Source organism: Idiotropiscis lumnitzeri, chromosome 4, assembly GCF_059441095.1.
Source record: "Idiotropiscis lumnitzeri isolate Australia: NSW breed Sydney's pygmy pipehorse chromosome 4, RoL_Ilum_1.0, whole genome shotgun sequence".
NCBI lineage: Eukaryota > Metazoa > Chordata > Actinopteri > Syngnathiformes > Syngnathidae > Idiotropiscis > Idiotropiscis lumnitzeri.
The window spans coordinates 13539835-13559363 of record NC_142394.1 but is presented as its reverse complement, the minus strand read 5'-3'; the positions used below and the strand labels follow the sequence as shown (position 1 = coordinate 13559363).

The window sequence follows — 19529 nt, the reverse complement described above, 5'->3', positions numbered from 1 at the left end:
TCCAGACTCAAACACAACAGCCCTGCTTTGAATCTTATCTTTACCCTTTGGAGCTTTTATTAATTCGGTATTTTTTACGATTCCAAAGTGCCTTGTTTTCCGTGTTCAAGATTTTCGAAATAAATACTTTTTCAAGATTACTCCTGCTGCTCGGTCTTGCCTATACCGACCCACACAAGCATGGTGAGAATATGCAAACACCAAGTTTCCAACTCAGAACCTCGAACTGCAAGGAAGACGTGCTAACGTTCATCACACTGCCACACATTTAACTCACTTCCAGTATCGTAGGTTAACATGTCAGAACAAGCCTTACCTGATATTGCATTTAGTACAACTCCCACTTTTACCGCTTCAACATTCCTTATTACCATCTGTAGAAAAAAAAAATAAAGGTCACAGGAGATTTAACAGATAAAAGATCAGCCATTTTGCCATTTTTGCAAAATAATGAGTACTCACAGTGTCTTTTGTGCCTTTGGAGGCCATGCTGCGCTTATGTACAGTTTGCATGGCCACAAGCAGACATGGATTATATTACACTCTGCTAAATTATTAAGGACACACAATCTACTTTCACTCAAGGAGTATGCTTACCAAGATGAAAAAGAAAGGTTGAGTCTGGCAAAAGACATTATATGCTCCAAAGTGTAATTTATTAGAATAATTGGAAAAGGCAGAAATTAAAGTACAGGACAATTCTTTTTTGTTTTTGCCTCATTTCTGGCTTGTTTCAGTACTGTGAAGTTGGTTTAACTCGAGCTAATGGCCCATGTCATTGCTAAATGATGAAATATCAAGAAAATACAGCAACTAATGAGCTCCTGACCCATTTCACACACCAGATGAGTCTTTCGTCAACAGTGTCAGTGCAGCCTCTGAATGTATTTATAGAGGCCAGTGAAAAAAAATTCAAGTGCGAAATAATATTAAATATTATTATTCCAAAGGTTTGTAAGATAACAAATTAAGTATTTAATAAAAATTGACATTTGACCATGAGAAATAAGTGGCACTGGCAACATTTGTGGTTCTCAAATGGGTTGAAGTGAAGGGATAAGGGAAAATGTTCTTTTAAAATACTTATTAAATTATGTAAACATAAGATCATAAAATGAATTTAATATTCGGTAAGCTATTCAATTTCATTATCCTCAAAATCTAGTGTCCACTATACCAGAATGGGTCAACGCAAACTGTCATATGCCACCATGAATAACCTGAAAATTATCTGAAAATTTTATTTAAAATGAAGTTAATGAATTATTTTTGAGAACAGATCTTTACTATGAGCTGAACAAGACACTTGATATTGCAAATGTTTTTTTATGCCTACAAATGTTTATTTCTAATGAAGTTAGTATTTTTTTCTTTATGTTTTGATGTAATTTTATTTAGAAATGGTTCAAGAGAGTACACTACACAAATGGAGTTCCAAGGTTTAATAAATCTGACAATGATGGCACAGCACTGTACATCTTTAAAAAAACAAAAAAACAAACAACTTTCTGCTAGTTAGCTTTTGCTTGCAGGATGTTAGTGCAGAATTGTACCAAAGATATTGATTGAATCAAAATATATAAAAATAAATGAATAAATCGAGCCTAAGAGGCACAGTTGAATCACAACAAACTTTATTCCAACTTCTTTCCACCCAAATAAAATTATTGGTTAATCTATTAAACTGATTCACCCAAGCTTTGCAATATATATTTCGCATGCAAGTTTGTAGGAAAAACAAAAAACAAATTTTAGTGTAACTTTGCCTGCATCACAATGTCAATCTGCATGATGGTGTAAAGCAGTTAATGGACAAAAGATAATCCAAATACCAGATTATGCAGACAAAATACACTCAGACGTTCATTAAGTAGACTACCATAAACCAATGTGAGCCAATACAAGGAATCTGTTAAAAAAAAAAAATCACCCCCTTGAATATTTTTAAAGGCAAACAAAATAAACAAATATTCTGTGATTTATTTTGATATTTAGATGAAAATGAGGAAAGACATTCAAAAGCTTTCCACTTAAAAAGCAATCACACATTATGCAGCCGGCCCCACAATTGTAGTTCGTTAGTCCCATTACAGTAGATGAAGTGAAATGATTATTGCGTACATCAAGCAGATGAAGAATTAATCAGCACTTGGCTTCACTTCTTCAAACTGTAAAAGGGAGACAATATAGAGTAGATTAAAAAAAAAATCAATTTCATCTGATAACATTCGTGACTGACAGCCTCACATGAATCACAAGTCCTAAAATAAACCGCTACCTGTGTCGCATTGGGGGCGGCCTCTCGTGGAGGTGCCAGAGATGACATCGCCACTGTCAACATCCACGCACCAGCAGACACCGATGGAGACCCAGCACTGAATGGCTTCGTAGCGACCCTCCAAGTCACACACAGGACGGAAGGAACCCAGTGATCGGCCTTCTACTTCTGCCCTCATTTGACACTTGGTCTTAGAGGAAGATCCTAAATGGAAGATTGAAATGGAAAAACACTTAAATGTAAAGTTTGTCTATTGAGTCTGATGTAGTGAAGAGCATCAGAGTAGGCAGAGTGGGAAATAATTCATAGGGAATTATTATTTCAATTATGACCGTTGAAAAGCCTGCTGAAACTAATTATTTTCTAATTATTATTGATACAGAGGTACCTACCGATATTAATTAAAAACTATACAGTATTCTAGTTCTGAGTATCGATACTACTCACTGAAGCTAGGGGGCGCAGTGGCACCTGTGAAACACATGAGAAAGAAGCACCGAAATGAGGAAAGTTAATGCGGAAAATGGCCAACTAAATTTTTGAAGCACTGTCATCTCTCAAGGCAGATGTTTGGACTCATTTTGGTTTGAAAGCCAAAGAAGGAAACCACAGAATTGATGAAACAAACACAATCTGCAAACATAGACTAGTAATACTTCCAACTTGCGCTACCACTAGAAACAACACCATGCTCAAAAGATAGTCTCGTCGCTGCCCAAAAATCTCCGGGAGAATCCGAAGCAGACTACTTTGTATGTCGAATCATATCGAGGTACGTAACGTATCGTGACCTGAGTATCGAGTTGCCATGATAAACAAAGATAACCAGGCATACTCACGAGGGTTGTCTTCGAACAGTAGGCGGGGTTCAGTCTGAACTGGTTGCCGGCCAATCGCAGGGGTTGTAGACATATGGAAGATTATCCAGTTGCGCAACCAAGATTCAAAGCTCTGCAAAAATATTTTTTTCAATTAATAAATAATATATTTGTATGCGTGTGTGTTGGTGTTTGTGAACATGGTTGCTTCACCTTCCAGTCAATCTGGTTCAGCTGCTTCTTGAGGCTTTTCAGGTTACCCAGAATGCTCTCGTTGAATTTGGGCATCTCAAAGTTCTCCTGAAATTGTCACCGCATTTGCTTAGTTAAAATGATGAGGATAACAAAAAAAAAAAAAAGATCCGGAGCGCAAATTACCTCCATGAGACCAATCATCTCATCCACGCCAACGAAATCCATCTTTTTCTCTTCCTTCTGAAAGAAAAAAAATCGTTTTAATAATAACCATTTTCAATAATATTGTAGGTTATAATGTTTGTTCCTTTTATATTATATTTGATTACAGATAGGAAGGGGTAGAACTTACTTCCACGGGCGCCTTGGTTGCCAGTGAGTCGAAGTCCTCAAATAAATTAATCTTTGGGAAGTGATTCATTGGCTCGTTCATCTTTATTGGAACCACTGTGGGGACAAATTTGAAACTGATATTGTGTCCTGAGAATGTTGTTGCAGTCATTATTAAATTTCTGAAATTAGCTGTTAGGAAAAGTAAGTCAATTTGGACATGGATACCTACAAATACCGTACCTGTTTTTAAAAAAGTGACTAATAAACAGCTTGCAAGCGCACCAGCAAGCACACTAAACTTCTTTTTCCTGTTAAGTTCGCTATCAGCTGAATTGTGCAGAAGTACCAGTACAAAAAAAACTAAATTACAGAATTTATGTGGTACTTGTAAACCATGTAACTCTGTAATCTATTTAATTTGCTATCCATAGCTGTGCATTATGTGTGTCAATTACAGTGATTCTATAATTCTAGTATGAAACATCTGATTGCAAAATAGTTTTTAAAAAACCCACGAGTTTGCAGAGGCTACAATTTACATATCCAATTTGCGTGACTTTTTTTGAGGGGCTGTGTAGAATATGTGCCTCTTTTCCAAAAGGTTTGGGCAACACTTCCGATAATAAATAACATAAACCTAACATCCGGCGCAGTTTGCAAGTATGCCTCACAGTCAAGGGCTTCAGAGTTTAGATCTGAGCTCAAGTCCTCCTGTGTGAAGTTTGTATGTTTCCCCTTGCTTGTGTCGCTTTTTTGAAAGTTCTCTGACATGCTCCCACAGTCCCAAGACATGCTAAACTATCCAAAGGTGTGAATGGTTGTTTTGTCTGCATGTGCCCTGTAACGCCACGCAGCGCGTTGCATTATTTTACCTTGAGATGCATGCAGCTTCTGGCTAAGTTTGTCTGAGTCCTTCTGCAACGTTTGGATCTGTTGCCTTTGGTCAAACACCATGACAGCCACAAACACCTGACTGGCAAGCAGAAGACATGCCAGCGTCGTCAGGCCTGCCACTTTCAGGGCGTAGCCAGTGGAGCCACTGAGGAGGGGGAAAGGAAGAATGATTTAACAGCTCAGAGTCACTTGCATGGATCCACTTAAACATAAAACATGACAAATATCTGCATAGATGCTGGACATTAACTTCACTATCACAAACAGCACTTATTTGATTAGTACTTTTGTAGATTTAATTCAATTATTGATTAATAAAATAATCACTAAAGCATTTTTTATTTTCGTGGTTAGTTACCTAGAAATATAACACATTAATTTGAAATATTGGGCTCTAGTTTCGGTAAATCTGTATGTAAAACACAAGTGCTAATTCGAAAACAAGCACGGTGAGGTATTCTACCGCTCTTAGTTCATAACTTCGAAATGACGTATCTCTACTTTACTAAATATATATTAAAACGTCTTGGCATTTTTTTTTTTTTTTTATGATCGTGCTTGCCATTAGAAGCACCTAGGTCCCAGGAGGAGGAAGTTGACTTACAAATTCAACAGTTTGAGGGAAAAAAAGACTGGTTAATATGATTATAAGACTTTCTCCATAAAAAATAAATAAATAAATAAAACAAACAAAAAAATAAACAAAACAAAAAACTTTTCCTCGTGAAATGAAAACCGAAAGTATAAAACTGCTACGCATTTACAAACATTTGTTCCTCGTGTAAATGAGCTCTTTGTTATTATTATTATCCTTATTTAGAGTTAAATACAAAAAAAAACGAAAGGGAAACAATAAAATGGTTGAAATTAAAAATGAATAGATTTCATCTGGACTTTCAGAACTGGTACCAGTACTCACCCTCTGGATCTTGCCCCACCAATCAAACCTTCAGCACTGCCTGTCCTCTCCAGAGGAGAGTTTTCTCCAGCCTCTTCCATTATTTGGCTTTGCCTCGATATTTCTTCCTGACACACGACTGCGCCCACACTGGCACTGGGTCTATAACGAAGCTTTCCTGTATATATAGCTCCCTTCAAGAACAAGGAAGAGACACCAGACAGGTTGGTAACCGGAGAGGAGAAAAAAAAAACAAATGAAGTAGGCGGGCTAAGTAAACGCAAAGCTGTGATTGGCCAATTTATAAATGCATCACTTGTTGGTAGAGGCAGAAGATCCTAAAGCGTACTGACTTCAGAGCCTGCCCGAGTATTTGTCATAAAAATGAATACTAACAGCACATTAATGGAAAAAGCATGTTTTACCAATTAGCTAGTTAATTCAGAATTTAAAGACGGGGTTTATATATATATATATATATAAGGGCTGTCAAAATTAAAGCGTTAACTCAGGCGATTAATCCAAAATGTTTTAACAGTTAGATATTCTAACTCGGTTAACTCGGTTTGATTTACTTCAAAAATAATTTGCATACTTTGCAAATATTGTGCCATATCAACTGTACATCTTTAGCAGGTCTCAGAACAAAACACTGCATTCAAGTTACCACTGGGCCTTGCAAACCAACAATATTTGGTGATTTTCCATCAATTCCAAGATATTATTGAAGTAAATATCTGATACAAGCTTCGCAATAAATAGTTGTTCAAAATTTGATTAATCGCAATTAATCATGGATTTTTTGGGGATTAGTTTAAAAAATTCGTCACTTGACAGCACTAATATGTATACACACCCACACATACATTATTTAACCTTTATTTAACCAGGAAAGTCCCATTGAGATTAAAAAACTCTTTTTCAAGGAAGTCCTGGCCAAGAGGATATGCCAGCAAATCACGTGTTTTTAGAGGGTTTTCCCCATCAATACACTTTCAGTTGTGCTTATTTTCATTAGGGTCATGGGTGAGATAGAGTTGATCCCAATTTAATGTAAATTAATCTGCGGCTGACAAACCGTGAGTATGCAGAGCTCCACTGTAGTACAGGAAACAATTTACAATTTATCCCCCAAATTTTTTTTTTGGTGGGGGGGGGCATTTATTTTAATTATTAATTGGGGTTAAGGCAGATACGGCCCGCGAGCCACCAGTTGCCTAGCTCAGCTCTACAACAATAGGTATGTATGCATTGAGAAAGAGCGTAAATAATTGTGCACATGGAACTTTAAAAAAAAAAAAAAAAAATCATTCAAATAAAATTTTCTCAACACTTTTAAAAACAATTAGAGCTCCACTGTATGTAATCAAATAGAAAATTATCTAAAAAAATCAGGGAGAAGGTTATCTTCCCATTATGCAATCAGAAACTAAAAGGGAGTTTAGCAACGAAAGACAGAAGTGAAAGAGTATAGCGGTGAAAAAAAACATCCCAATTGTGAAAAATACAGTGGTGTTTTATTTGCAAATTAAAAAGCACCGACAATATTAGTTACACTGTAAAAATTATTGACAACAATTACAAATCTTTATCATACAGTCCAGGATATTATTAGTACCATCATTGCTGTTATGTGTTATCACGTTAATACTTTTATATGGAGACAACAGTTGGCAGTGAGAGGACATTGGAGGAAATGATCGCGTTGAATTTCCCTACAGCACTGACGTTGCACACCGATGGAGAGCCAAACACATTCAAATAATTTAGGTCTACCAAAGGGGAGCCAGTTATGTACATTTACAGTCAGGAAACAAAAAACGACTGCTGTGTGCATTTTTCTTTTTCTTACGTCAGAACCTTGTACAAAACTATTGCAGTAAGAGCAGCTTTCTGTTTTTGACATCTAGTTGCAGTGATAACACCTTCAAACCCCAAAATAAAACATGTCTGGTGCGGTGCCACTGGGCCTATTGTGGGAAGCTTTGCCTTGACAACTTGACATTTTCCAAAGAGACATATTTTTACACTCCGTCGCTGACTAATTTATGACACGAAATGAAAGAAAGTATAAGAAAAGCATGGGAAACCGTGTTTTTTTTTTTTTTTTACAGTCCGAGTCTCTGACAGAGCAGCTAGCTTATAATCTTCACAGATTGGACTGGTTAACCAAATGCTCGTGTGCTATCCAGTTTGATGTATATTGAGTACCGTTAAATATTGTGCTTTCGATTGAGTCCATCAATTCCTGCTTTCGCCCATTCAGTGGTCAAGTGATGGCAGGCAGCAGTTTGACGTCCTTTGCATTCGGCCTGAAGGAGGAATCTGATGTTTAGTTTCGGTACATTCTACAAGTATCACGACTCTACAGAACAATGTCTGAGTAAAACAAAAAAAAAAAACAAAAGAGTCTTGAAAACAAAACAACAACATCCAAATGGTAATAGTCCATGGAGATTATGTCCTGGCATTTGTAAATGAAATTACAAGATTCTAGCAAGGCCTATCAAAAAAGGCTACAACATGTAGCCATATGTCCAAACTTCCTCATGTTTCGAAAGGCATTTACAACAAACGTCTTTTTGTCCCTCAGCGCAAGGTTCTGTGCTTTACACATCAGCACCGTGACGCTGGTTTCAGCTGCGGTCTATTTCCAGAACTGAAATGTTGAAGACTGAATCTGAAACTCAGCCTGCACACGTGGGACAGGGTTACTCTTTTCTTTCAAGTCCACGCGTGGGAGAAAACATTTGACCATGGAGGGAGAGAGGGCGGGCGGGGGTTGGTGGGTGTTCTTGAGGTGGGAGAGGGAGGGGGGTTCGCAAGCAAATGCAGTGCCTCCTACTCATCGCGCTTCCTCCTCAGGGGCATGAAGAGGATTTCGAGGTCCTGGCCTGTCAAACTGGAAGGTTCGCGGCATCTCCAAGCTCAGAGAGAGGAGTGCTCCATCTGTAAACACTCTTGCTCACCATTCCATCAGTTTCCGACATTTTATGGAAGATCACAGAATGCAGAAGTGATTGTTTTGCCTTCCAGCTGGACGTCCCACCCGCAGATCCTCGTAGCGAAACGGTCTCCTTCAACATGGTGGTGTCGAATGTGCGGGACTGCTTTTCTCTCCCTGGTTGGGCTGCTACCTGGTGTGGACCAACTCCTCTCTGAGCCAGCTGGGGAGCGGCTGGCCCATTCGGTACAGCAGCTTGGACAGCTCAATGTTATGATCCCTGTAGTACTCCCTCAGGAATGCCAAAGACTGAAGGAGAGAGGGGGGAGCAGATTAATTCAATCAATCAATTTGGGCTCAGTCTAAATCTTGATCCCAAGACATTTTGAACAATCCTATGCTTTTGTGTTTAGATATGTTGAGTGCTTTAAGGGGAAGTCAAGCCAAAAATTCTCATTACAATATTAGATTCTAAGCAGCGTCTCGAGACTAAACACGGATTTCTGATTAATATCGCCTTCGTGAAACGTGAATTAAGCAGCAAAATCCAAGCATTTTTATCCACCTCAGGGGGGGGGGGGCATTTTGCCACTTGTTGTCGACTGGGTTCAGAGGAGCAGTGATTGGTTGTTACCTGATTCTTGATCAATTTTGATGTCAATTTCAGTTGACAGCAAGTGTCAAGATATTTAAAAAAAATCTTCCACAGATGCAACATTAAATCAAAAGGAGAAATAACATTAAATCACATTCACAATATTGTGGATGAGCCCAATTAGATTAGTTTTCAAAATCATTCAGCCGTACTTTCAAGAGAGTCTCTCAATTGCCACAACACACGCCACACTATTGTTGTAAGTTTTTTCTGTCAGCCGCCGTCTGCCTCCTGAGAGTTGACACGACTTTAGAGGAGCTAAATTTCCGAGATATTGGCGTTTGTGTGCACATTCTTGCTCTTATCTGCTTCAGCTTGTGTAAGTGGAGAATCGATGGGCACGATATTTTTGATTTTGTGGAGGTGAGCTGCTGTGACGTAGACTGCTGAAACTCCCCAAAAAATAAACTGAGCTCCAAAATGGGGCTGTCGGCGACTAGATGACAAAAAATATACATTTGTGGCAACGCTAATGTTCACTCAACACTAACCGGCCAGGAGTCCCTTTTGTCTGTGCTGTGTAGGTAAACACCAAAGTGAAAATGATTGTACCTCAGGGTCCATGTCAGGGTACCTGCGCCCTTTACTCTTCCCCAGACACTTTGTCTTCCCACCCTCCAGCAGCTGGCACCAGAAACCCTTCTTGGGGTCAAACCTGCATCAGACAAAAAATACGCCATTGAGTATACAATCAAGTATGAATATGACCAACTAATCAGAAGGCAATAAATGCAATGGATTTTTTTTTCCAATTATTATACAGTGTTCCTAGTTTAATTAAACTTGTTTTTAATTCTGATATAAGATGGACAGGTTGATGGAGAGAGAGCAACAATTGCAGTGTTTCATGTGTGCCTCTTAAGGGGTGTGTCTTAGTGAAGGAAGACAGGAACATAGCAGGTTAGCATTTGTTGATATGTACGTTTGACTATTTGTCCAATTCAATAAATATCTCAACACAGAATGGCGGCTCTGGCTCATTTTGGTTTGACACTTATTCCACAGATTTATATTAAGACAAGTAACAAGTTAATAAGGTATTATGAATACACAGCACTTTTAAGACGAATTGACTTAAATTAAGTACAATATTTCTCATTCGATTACTTTTTCCCCCAAAGCCGGTATTTGCAGTGCAAAGGCAAACTGTTTGAAAATTCTAATAAATAGGCAATTCATCGGCATTGCAGAACAAAGTCAGATTCTATTGGGAGGTTTTCAAGCAGGTGCATACTCACGCTAGGATCTTGTGGTAGTTGATGATGTTAGTCAGGCCTAAGAACTTCTGGATTTTATCCATAACGGAGGCGGGCTCAGTTTTCAGCATCTGCCCATCCAAGACTAGCAGCTGGGTAAAATGATGCAGACATTTTAGATTTAGATTAGATTTCTGGGCTGATGGCTGCCTGACTAAATACTACGTATCCATACCTGGCTGGAATGGTAGTAGTTGAGCCAGCGCTCCAGGTGCATGGCGTACCAGCCTGGCATAAGACATCGATTCTGGAGGACCCGGAGCTTGGCCGGACTCTCGTGGCCGGCAGTGATGACATCATGGAATGAGTATTTCAGCGCTACCGGATCATCGTGGGCTCTTTGGTGCTGTGGTGGGTGTGAAATAGATTGTTTCATTAGAAACTGCACAGCTTCAGCAAAGGTGGCAAAATGTTCATCATAGAACCAGAAGGTGCACAGGTGTTGTGAAAAGTGAAGTGGATCTAATGAGGCGTGGGTTCTTCGGTATTACCCACCTGGTACCAGGAGTACGCTCTGTCGGCTGGGTTGATGAGGATGGTGACAATCTTGGCTTTGGGCAGGAGCGCTGCGGCCCTCTGAGCAGCCACCTCAGAATCAAAGTAGTTGGCACTCTTCTCAAAGTAGTAGTCAGAGCTCGCATTGGAGGGCAGGGGGAAGTACTCCATATACCTGACAGCACACAAACACAGGGAGTTAATGGCGGTTCCAGTTGATCGAGTGCAATTTGTTCTCTGTGGATGTGGCTGCTGCCGTTCTCTGCACACATGGTTTGACGCCCACTAAGCATCACGAAGCAGAGGGAAAAGCATTCCAATCCTGCATTCTCTCTTTCACACCGTTCTCATTGAATCTTTTGAAATTCTGAGTGCATGTGTGGCTATGGGCAGATGTAAATATCACTCAGCTTGGGGGCGTCATTCATTAATAAGCGCATTTGTCGTGATCGTCCCTGGTATAAATTTACATTTCTAATGCACCATTTGCACAGAAATTCCGTTGTAAACAGTCTGTTGCTTTAGACTATTTTTACAGTGGAAATTACCAATTTGTACAGAATCGCCTTCATATATATGACAATGCTTCCCAAAATCTCTGTTCAGCTTGACAAATTCCTTTACATGAAAAGCTTGTTTCCTCCACTTTTTGGTGGTTCAGAACAGGTGGTTCTGGTGAAATCAACCAGTATTTTTCTATTAATTAAAAAAAGGAAAAAGCTAAAACTTTATTTTGTGGTCCTTGAAAAGATCAATCTAAATGTTCTAAAATGGCCAACAATATGTGGAACCCAACTTTGAAAATTTCTGGCAGTAAATAAAAGAGGCTCATAGATGAATTTGTTTTATTTTTTTTTTATGCACCCAAAGCATGCGTGGAACTGCAGCAGCGACTCCCGTAACATCAACGCTTGTCTCTCAGTCAAGATATGTCATTTCATCATAGTTCCTTGGCACCAAGATGCCACAAGTAGGACTACTTTTCTAAGAGACCGGGTTTTGGCGCCACCTTGAGGCATGTTCAGATAGTCTTCATATATGGTGTTCAGCTAACTATTTGCTGTTTTTATGTTCTATTTGTGACGTGAATGTCCTGCCTTACCAATCAATTCCTCTGTGGTAGTTGTGGCCATTGAAGAACTGGATCTCCTCAAAAGTCTCTTTGCTGGGATAGTTACTGGTCAGGTCGGGGTGCATGCTAAGGAACAGGTAGAGCGCCGTTGTGCCTGAGAGGACAGAAAGAGGTAGAGTGGGGTTGACAGCAGGGAGGAAATAAAGAGCAAGAAAAGAGGATTACGCGAGGCCAAATCCAATTACTTTGCACCTCGTACAGTGAAGACTGACACTTGTGTAATGGAAACTGCGTAACGGAGCAGTAACACCTTAATAACAAACCAGTGCCCATTGAAGAAGCAATATCTAATTTCCTGAGAGCAAATCATGATGCTGCTTTCAGGGCTAACCAACTAGACGGCACAACAACACTTTCTCTGCAACCTGTAGGGGGGGATGAAGTACAGCTTCTCACCTGTCTTCTGAGGGCCAATGACAAGGAGTTTGGGGAAGCGATCGCATGTCTTTTCTTTGGACCAGATGTCCTTATGCCTTTTGTCCTCACATGGATCCTGTAGTCGTAACAAAAATAAAAAACTAATTTCACAAAATTGAAATCATCAAATTAATGAAGATGTTAAACCACAGTTGAATGACTGCTTGATGTCGCAATAAATTCAATTGAATAATTTGATTGAATTTAACTCATTTAAAACAACGTTAGCTATTATAGCCCTTTATTCGGCCTACTAAAGCCTAAGTGAAAGTGAAATGAGGCTTTATAAACAAGAAAGGAAAACAATGGGACCTCGCAGCAGTCGCTGCTTGTGCCCTAATTAGCACTGTGTTCTTGCCTGCCAGAGTGGATCTCTCTCAGATGGAAACAGGCTGAAGTATTTCTGGGCCAGCTGCACTGGTGGGAGGGTCTGCATCTTTAAATTTGTCCAGGTCTTGACAAACATCATCAGGCTTTTAAAGGTGTACAGGCCGAGACGGTCGTTCCCATAGTTGGACAAATGCGTCATGAAGATGCTGATCTGTTGGGAGAGAAGCAGCTGTCAGAAGTGAAGACTAAACTGCATGATGAAAAACAGTTGTTGAGATGAGAAAGGATCAGCCAAAGTGACAAAACACTTGGACTCTCATAAAAGGTTGAGATTATGGAAACAATGATGACATTTTAGCAGCTTTGAGACTAAAGTAGATTTTAAAACAATCTTCTTAGTTTTATGGAATCGAAGAAAACCGCTCCGAAACATTGGAACACTATTGCCACATAATACCTTGCTTGGAGATAAAATAAAATTAATTATGGTCAGAGAACTCCTAAAACTGGACGAGACACCACAAGGACACAGACTGGAATTAATTTTCAAGATGACGTATGTCTGTAGAACGCCAAACAGCTAGGATGTGATGAAGATAGTAAGACAGCAAATATGCAACTGCTACTGCAACTATCAGTGCAAGCAGTAAATATTTATGTGATTAGTTAATCAAGGGCAAGATAACCAGAGTGCATAGTTGAGTGGAACAGGATGAAATACAAGTAACATTTGGAATAAGGATACAAGAGACAACTATAGATTGGACAGCAAATCAGAAAGCGATGTCGCTTGGATGACTCACCGGCGAGTCATTTTTCTTCCCCTTATTTAAATTCAGATTAACATCAAATGTTAGGCAAGATCCCAAATGTGTCAGACAAAGGCTGCGTTCGGACATACTGGGTTCAGCAGAACCGTGAGGAAGAGTTCTCCCCCGTTGATGAGCTTGTCCAGCTCATTGGGGCTGCCTGGGTAGTCTTTATAGAAGATGGTGTGTGTGAAAAGGCCGCACGTCTGCCTGGGCAGCACCTGTGAGAACACACACATAAAGTCAACAAACCAAATGGCGGAAATGAAATAAAAACCCCACACGCACACACCAAATGCTTTCATTCAGCTGAAAACACACATCGTCAGGCCCACCGCTGAGACGAGGAGCCGTGCGGCTCGGACTGCAGGCAGTTACCCCATATATTGTTTGCTCCCGATAACATCCATAATAAGCAGCTCATCTAGCCAAAGCAAACCTCTTCACATCCACGTCTATATGGAAATGGATGGGATTGCATTTACAGTTTGAAGTGTCTTGGGGACTGAATATCAATCATCGCTAAGCAGGGGAGTCGAGTCCATTCAGACTATCTCAAGGACGGGGAGGACAGCGTAGAGACCACGCAGGCCCGCTGAATGCCAAGACTACAAAGAAACTGGACTGAGGCTGCACAGTTTTCCATCAGCTATGAAGGTCACCCGGGGAGAGAAGCAGATAAGATTATTTTTTTTGTTCCTTTTGAATGTAATTTATTCGGTTCTGATTCTGCTTTGGAACTTTAATACAGAGGACCCCCGCATATTTGCGGTTTGGCATGCCCAAATACAACTCTTTCGACATATTGTTTTAAACCTAATTTCAGTTATTCAAAGAAAAAGTCAACAATTCACGATTTTCGGTGACATGACAAAAACAAAAGTCTAAAAAATTTTAAACTGTTGTGGCAAAATACTGCCTACATTAAACAGCTATACATTTATTGTCCATCTATCCATCCATCGTCGGTACCGCTTCTCCTCACCAGAGCATATCCATAATTGAGGCAATGAACAGTTTGTAGTGGCCATAAAGCACGCCAAAAATGACATCCTACTTGTGGCAATTACAAGCCTAACAGAAACTGTTAAGATTCACCACTTCAAGGAGAGAAGCAAAACAATTTTCCCTCAACTGGTCAAGGGCTTCAGGATTACACTTTTTTTTTCTAGGCGCACAGAAGCCCCTAACCGGAAATTTTAGGTGCGCAAACGGTATGGGTGCACATGGTAAATTCACTTGTGTAAATGTTCTCATCTCCACAATTTTTACTGGTTAAACTGGCTGAAGTGTGGAGCAGGAGTTTATCAGCAACAAAAAATACTCCAAAATAATAATAATTTACTGTTCACACATGTGAGGGTAAATGAAAAATTGACTTGCGCTGTCTCAAATTGTAGGCGCAAAATGCCCTGGAGTCAGATTTTTTTTTTGTCAAAATGTCTTATGTATGGTGTTTTAGTTACTGTTGGCTTTAAACACCCAAAAAACATCAAACTAATGGCACCCATGTCTGTTTGCCTCACAAAGGTTTCATAAAACAATGACAACAGTATCAAAAGAAGTGGAATCCAGAGGAGTAGCTCAGCTGGATATATCTAAAACTGCCAGGCTGTGTTGTTACATCGTGGCCCCAGCAATTAGTGAGTAAACGCCAAAGCGCTAACTGCTACATCGGGCCAGCGGGATATAAAGCAGCGTACTTTCCCACCAGCAAGGCCACCCCAGTAGTATCTGCACCTTTGACACAAGTCCTGCTTTGCGAAGCAGCCAAACAACAGACATCACTTCATCATCATCAGAATTCTTGCTGTGTACATACAGCACAGCGACTATCTGCATAATTAGCAGAAAGCCGTTTTATGCGCTGCATGTCATTTATTTGAGGAAGCTCGCTACATGAGCAATGTCCCTATCCCACGCATAGTGGGGGCGGGCCCACTGTATTCAGCACAGTGACGGATATTTAGCGCAGCTTTCTAGGGGCAGCTGGTGATGTAGAGATGCCAGTCTTCGTTATACTGGACAGCTGTAGTCAGGCAGATGTCTCATGCAAGTGCTACACTATCATCTTGCGCACTGAAGAATATAGGATGAAGATTTATTGCAGGCCAAGGAGGAGGTGAATGCAAAATAACTGGAGGAGGTAGAGGAAGGAGATCATTAATGAATGAAGGATAGCGCATGTTAACGGTGAAGGAGAACATTGATGGATGGCAAGACGCCAGAGGTAACGAGGTAATGAGGCCTCGTGGATGTCTGGGTGCAGAAGAAAAGTGCTCTTACGCTAATGCCGCTGTGGATGAAACCTCGCCGAAAGCGGGCCGGCTTGAGGTGCGGGTACTCCTCGGTACTAGTCACTTTGATGCTCCAAACCTTCTTCCAGGCGTCGTACAGTTGCAAATGGACAGGGTAGACGCCGGAATGGTGCGGCGCCACAGCATAGCCCATGTTGATAGGTATTCCATGCTCCTGGACATCAAGGGAACAATAGGAGAGAAAAAAGGTCAAGAACAGTCAGAGTCTGTAAAAGGTAGACAGCGCAGAACAAATGATTTAGAACAGCACATAATGGGAAGTTTATGCCACAGCCGTCCTAAATTAGTAGCACTGGTAATTGACAAAAAAAAAAAACATTTGTGTATGTTTATTTGGTTGGATAATATACCAGAATATTGTAATTGTAAAATATTGAAAGCTCACTGAAAATTAAAAAGCCTTTGCCAGCACTTCATGATGTTTGTTGGATGGTCTCTGGGACAAACTCGCATGTTCCAAAATTCATGTTTCAAATTATTAAATGTGGAACTTTATGCAGATCGTGGCTGACGGTTAAAAGAAATCTACCATAATCAGACATGCGAGGATTCCATGCAGCAGCGACGATATGCCGTTTCTCCTTTCTATTGAAATCACTGCTATCAACCAGGTCAGCCAATTCTTTTGATCTGTGAGTCCGACCAAACGAAAAAAATTCCTTACGAAGGCTGGCGAGGTTTTCATGAATAATGGGGGAAAAGAAGGCTATTTGTGCTGATAAAAATCATGGAACAGTGAAATGCATTGCGAAAAGAGTAAAAAATAAATAAATAAAAAAAAGACAGTTTAAGAAAATCATGGTAGTGTTACATAATTAGTGTGTGACTGAGCAAACGGGTTTGTTCCAATAAGGGCGTCTTAAGGAACGTTTCCAAGAGGCAAATGCAAGCGAGAAGCTGTTAAAAAGCTACTGATGAGCAGCAAGCATGTATTTAAAGCTTGCTGGTGTCTCTAGAGAGCAGAGAACCTCCCAATGGAGGCAATCCCTCAAAGACTTGCAGTCATGCATTAAATCTGCATTTTTGCCACCCCGAACCAACAGTGCCATATTATATCTTTTCCAGGGCTAAAACCCAGCACTGTTGAACATACCACACCACTGGCACCAATCCTAAAAAGTGTGTTAAGGCATAATGTACTTTTAGATGAGAGGTTAGATAGTTGTGATTTTATTGTCAAGTCAATGGCGTGAGATGAGATGAAACACTAAACAAGGCACAATGCCCAGGAAACCTTAGCATATACTACGCCGTCCCTTTTATCCCAGCTTCCACTCACCACAGCAAACTTTTTGTTGAGCAGCATCTGCTCAGCCAGCACAGACTGGTTGTGGAAGAGATGGGGCTGCATGTGGCTCCACATGTGAGGGAACCACCAGAACTCCTTCACATAGGAAAGAAGCAGGTCATCGCCCAGGTCTTCCTCATCGGATCCTGGATATTCAGAGGAGGAGGAGGCAAGAGGTGGGAGGGAAGGACAGGAAGGGAAAGTTAAGAGGATGTGTTAAAACAGAAAATAATGGAAGAAAGAGAGAAGGTGAAATGGGGTGAGTGATTTAAGAAATGAATGAGTCAGTAGAGCAGAGATCAAATATTAGTGAGGCAGGACACATAAGAGGGTGTTAAGAAAAGGGGGAGTAAAAAAAAAAAGGTCAGGGTGAAAGAGGAATAAAAATATTATGAGCCCCAAATTCACAAGCTCAAAGCGTTATTTTATTCAGTGTCATGCTCGCGCTCGTCACACGAGGAGCCTTACCAGCGTGAAAGAATTTCCCTGAGAAGCCCAGATTGAAGGTGAAGTTTGGAACATGGGTGCGCATCTCCCTCTGCGTCTCCAGTAGGGCCTGAACACACAGTGGGAGGAAACGAGTGTGAGCGAGGAGTGAGCTGGTGCACGGGCACATTAATGAGGCAGCACGAAGACGACGATGCACACGGGCCCGCATGCATATTTCATCCTGTAGCTTGCTTTCAGTAAACATCCACCGTCCCCTCCCTGTTGCCTCACTCACTCCTCTCCTCCATTCCGTTTGATATTTTGCTCTCCTCTGATTTTGGGTGTTTGTTCCATTTGATCTGCTCGCTGGTTGAGACTCCCAGCACACATCCGCTCACACATTTCACCATCTTGTCATGGTGTGATGTATTCCTAAAAGTTTGCTGCGGCGTCGCCCACGAGAAAGCCTTTATGTATCCGCCATAACTTTTCCTACATCCTCTGCCTCAACTTATGAGGGGGGTGGGGGGGGTCTGTTGCACTGCGAGGGGACACGGGTAAGGAGCTTTAAAACATTCTTTCTATGTCTCCGGGCCCCTGAAATATTCATCACGGTGGGGCTTCTGTGACTGTGTGAGCGGTGGGGCCTGTCAGCTTTGAGCGGCCTACAGGGACAAACGCATTCAAAAGGAAAAGCTGATGGAGAAGAGGAGCTGTCAATATGACTGGCACAGCATGCCACCAGGAGGCAACTTTTTATTACAGCAAACAGATGGTCGACAACTACTCTGTGATACATTTTAAAAGTGAATTGAGTCCCCCCCCCTCTGATAAAGTTGTTCCAATTTGAATGACATACGAGCACACACACACACACAAACTCACCTTAACATCAGGCACCTTCATGCGGGTGCCCTCTTTTCCTACAAAGATGTCATCCACATCTACCAGGATGTAGCGCTCCAGGGACAACGAGAGCCTCTTCCCGGTAAGAAAGGCCACGGCATCCACAAACACCAGTTTATGAAGCCAGAAAACCAAGTTATTCCCAAACAGGACCCTCTGGATGCCATCATGAAGGCCCAAGTCCTGCACCACCGACGGCAGCAGAGCAGCATTCTGTCCCATGGATGGAATGCTCTCAGCCGATTGGGTCTTGGCCAGTAACACGGGCTCGTACGTCGAGTGGTTGGATTGGAAGACGGTCCAGTCATCTCCAGGGAGAGGTCCAGGGAGCGGCTGCCCGGATCGGGTGATGAAGAGCAAAGGCGACTTGGGGTTGACCGTGCAGTCCTTTAGACCCAAGTTGGAGTGGAGAAAGAGGGGAAATCCTTTGAGCTGTGCACTTAGCAGACTGTTCTCGTTGGCCTGATCAAAAGAAGAGAGAAATCACACCAATTCATCACACAGCACAGTGATGAGGACAGAAATGCATCGGGTAAAATTCCCATTTTTCTCCCATCATGTGTGAAACAAGGGATGTCAGGCCTACTCAAATGTGAATGCATGAGGCAGCTTCTACCTGCTATGCTCAATCTGCTCTGATCTGAGACTGCAGACAAAATGAAAAAGCCTCCTGCTGTGTCCTTTAACATTCAAAGATAGGGGGGTTCAGCGCTTATTCATTGAAACATTCCCCGCCTAAAATCCCCATTCTCCAGGTCGCTCACATCTCTATTGCCATGGCTGCAAATTTCCACTTTTGTGTTGAGGTGTTTTTGATGCACCATCATTTATCCTGCTGCCCGACTAACCAAGCTATACAAATCTCTGCTTTTGTTCATTTTCTATCATTGCTCAGTAACAATATCATTATCGCATTAAATATTCAATGACATTATTGACAGGGAAGTGTATGTAATTGTACTGTACGTTTAAATTCAATTTAAATCCTAACCTTCTAGTATTCATAACAATTCACATGATCTACGTATGTATTTCTAAGCATGCAGCAACATGGTATGTGGTGTCTCACTAACATGTAGCTGGATATCTAAAAGTAGCACCACTTGGGCCTTCTGACAAGCCCGTGTGAAGTGG

General features: G+C 41.1%; 2 protein-coding genes across 2 annotated transcripts in view; both read right to left on the bottom strand.

Annotated features, from left to right (window-relative positions):
- Positions 1-1617: 1617 nt before the first annotated feature.
- Positions 1618-5644, bottom strand: cd74a (CD74 molecule, major histocompatibility complex, class II invariant chain a). Its single transcript, XM_088294453.1, has 8 exons — positions 5438-5644; positions 4497-4663; positions 3644-3738; positions 3475-3531; positions 3310-3396; positions 3118-3229; positions 2279-2482; positions 1618-2168 (listed from the first exon to the last, which is right to left on the bottom strand). The coding sequence occupies exons 1-8, from the start codon at positions 5515-5517 to the stop codon at positions 2164-2166; spliced, it is 807 nt and encodes a 268-aa protein (XP_088150579.1). The 5' UTR covers positions 5518-5644; the 3' UTR covers positions 1618-2163.
- Positions 5645-6911: 1267 nt separating this feature from the next.
- LOC148338207 (bifunctional heparan sulfate N-deacetylase/N-sulfotransferase 1-like) overlaps positions 6912-19529 on the bottom strand; it is a 45523-nt gene continuing 32905 nt past the window's right edge. Inside the window, exons 3-15 of the mRNA XM_088293083.1 lie at positions 18375-18857; positions 17529-17616; positions 17052-17206; positions 15741-15926; positions 13547-13675; positions 12674-12856; positions 12295-12391; positions 11869-11992; positions 10767-10941; positions 10447-10617; positions 10254-10363; positions 9568-9670; positions 6912-8669 (exon numbers count right to left, since the gene is read on the bottom strand). Coding sequence (XP_088149209.1) covers positions 8550-8669; positions 9568-9670; positions 10254-10363; positions 10447-10617; positions 10767-10941; positions 11869-11992; positions 12295-12391; positions 12674-12856; positions 13547-13675; positions 15741-15926; positions 17052-17206; positions 17529-17616; positions 18375-18857 — 2124 coding nt within the window. The 3' untranslated portion in view covers positions 6912-8549. The remainder of the gene's footprint in view (positions 8670-9567; positions 9671-10253; positions 10364-10446; positions 10618-10766; positions 10942-11868; positions 11993-12294; positions 12392-12673; positions 12857-13546; positions 13676-15740; positions 15927-17051; positions 17207-17528; positions 17617-18374; positions 18858-19529) is intronic.

Coding starts and splice junctions, on each gene's coding strand:
- cd74a (XM_088294453.1), bottom strand. CDS start 5,517: ATGGAAGAGGCTGGAGAAAACTCTCCTCTGGAGAGGACAGGCAGTGCT. Junction 3,739..4,496: donor GAAGCTGCATGCATCTCAAG/GTAAAATAATGC, acceptor TTGTCCCCACAG/TGGTTCCAATAAAGATGAAC. Junction 2,483..3,117: donor ACTGTTCGAAGACAACCCTC/GTGAGTATGCCT, acceptor TCTTCCATTTAG/GATCTTCCTCTAAGACCAAG.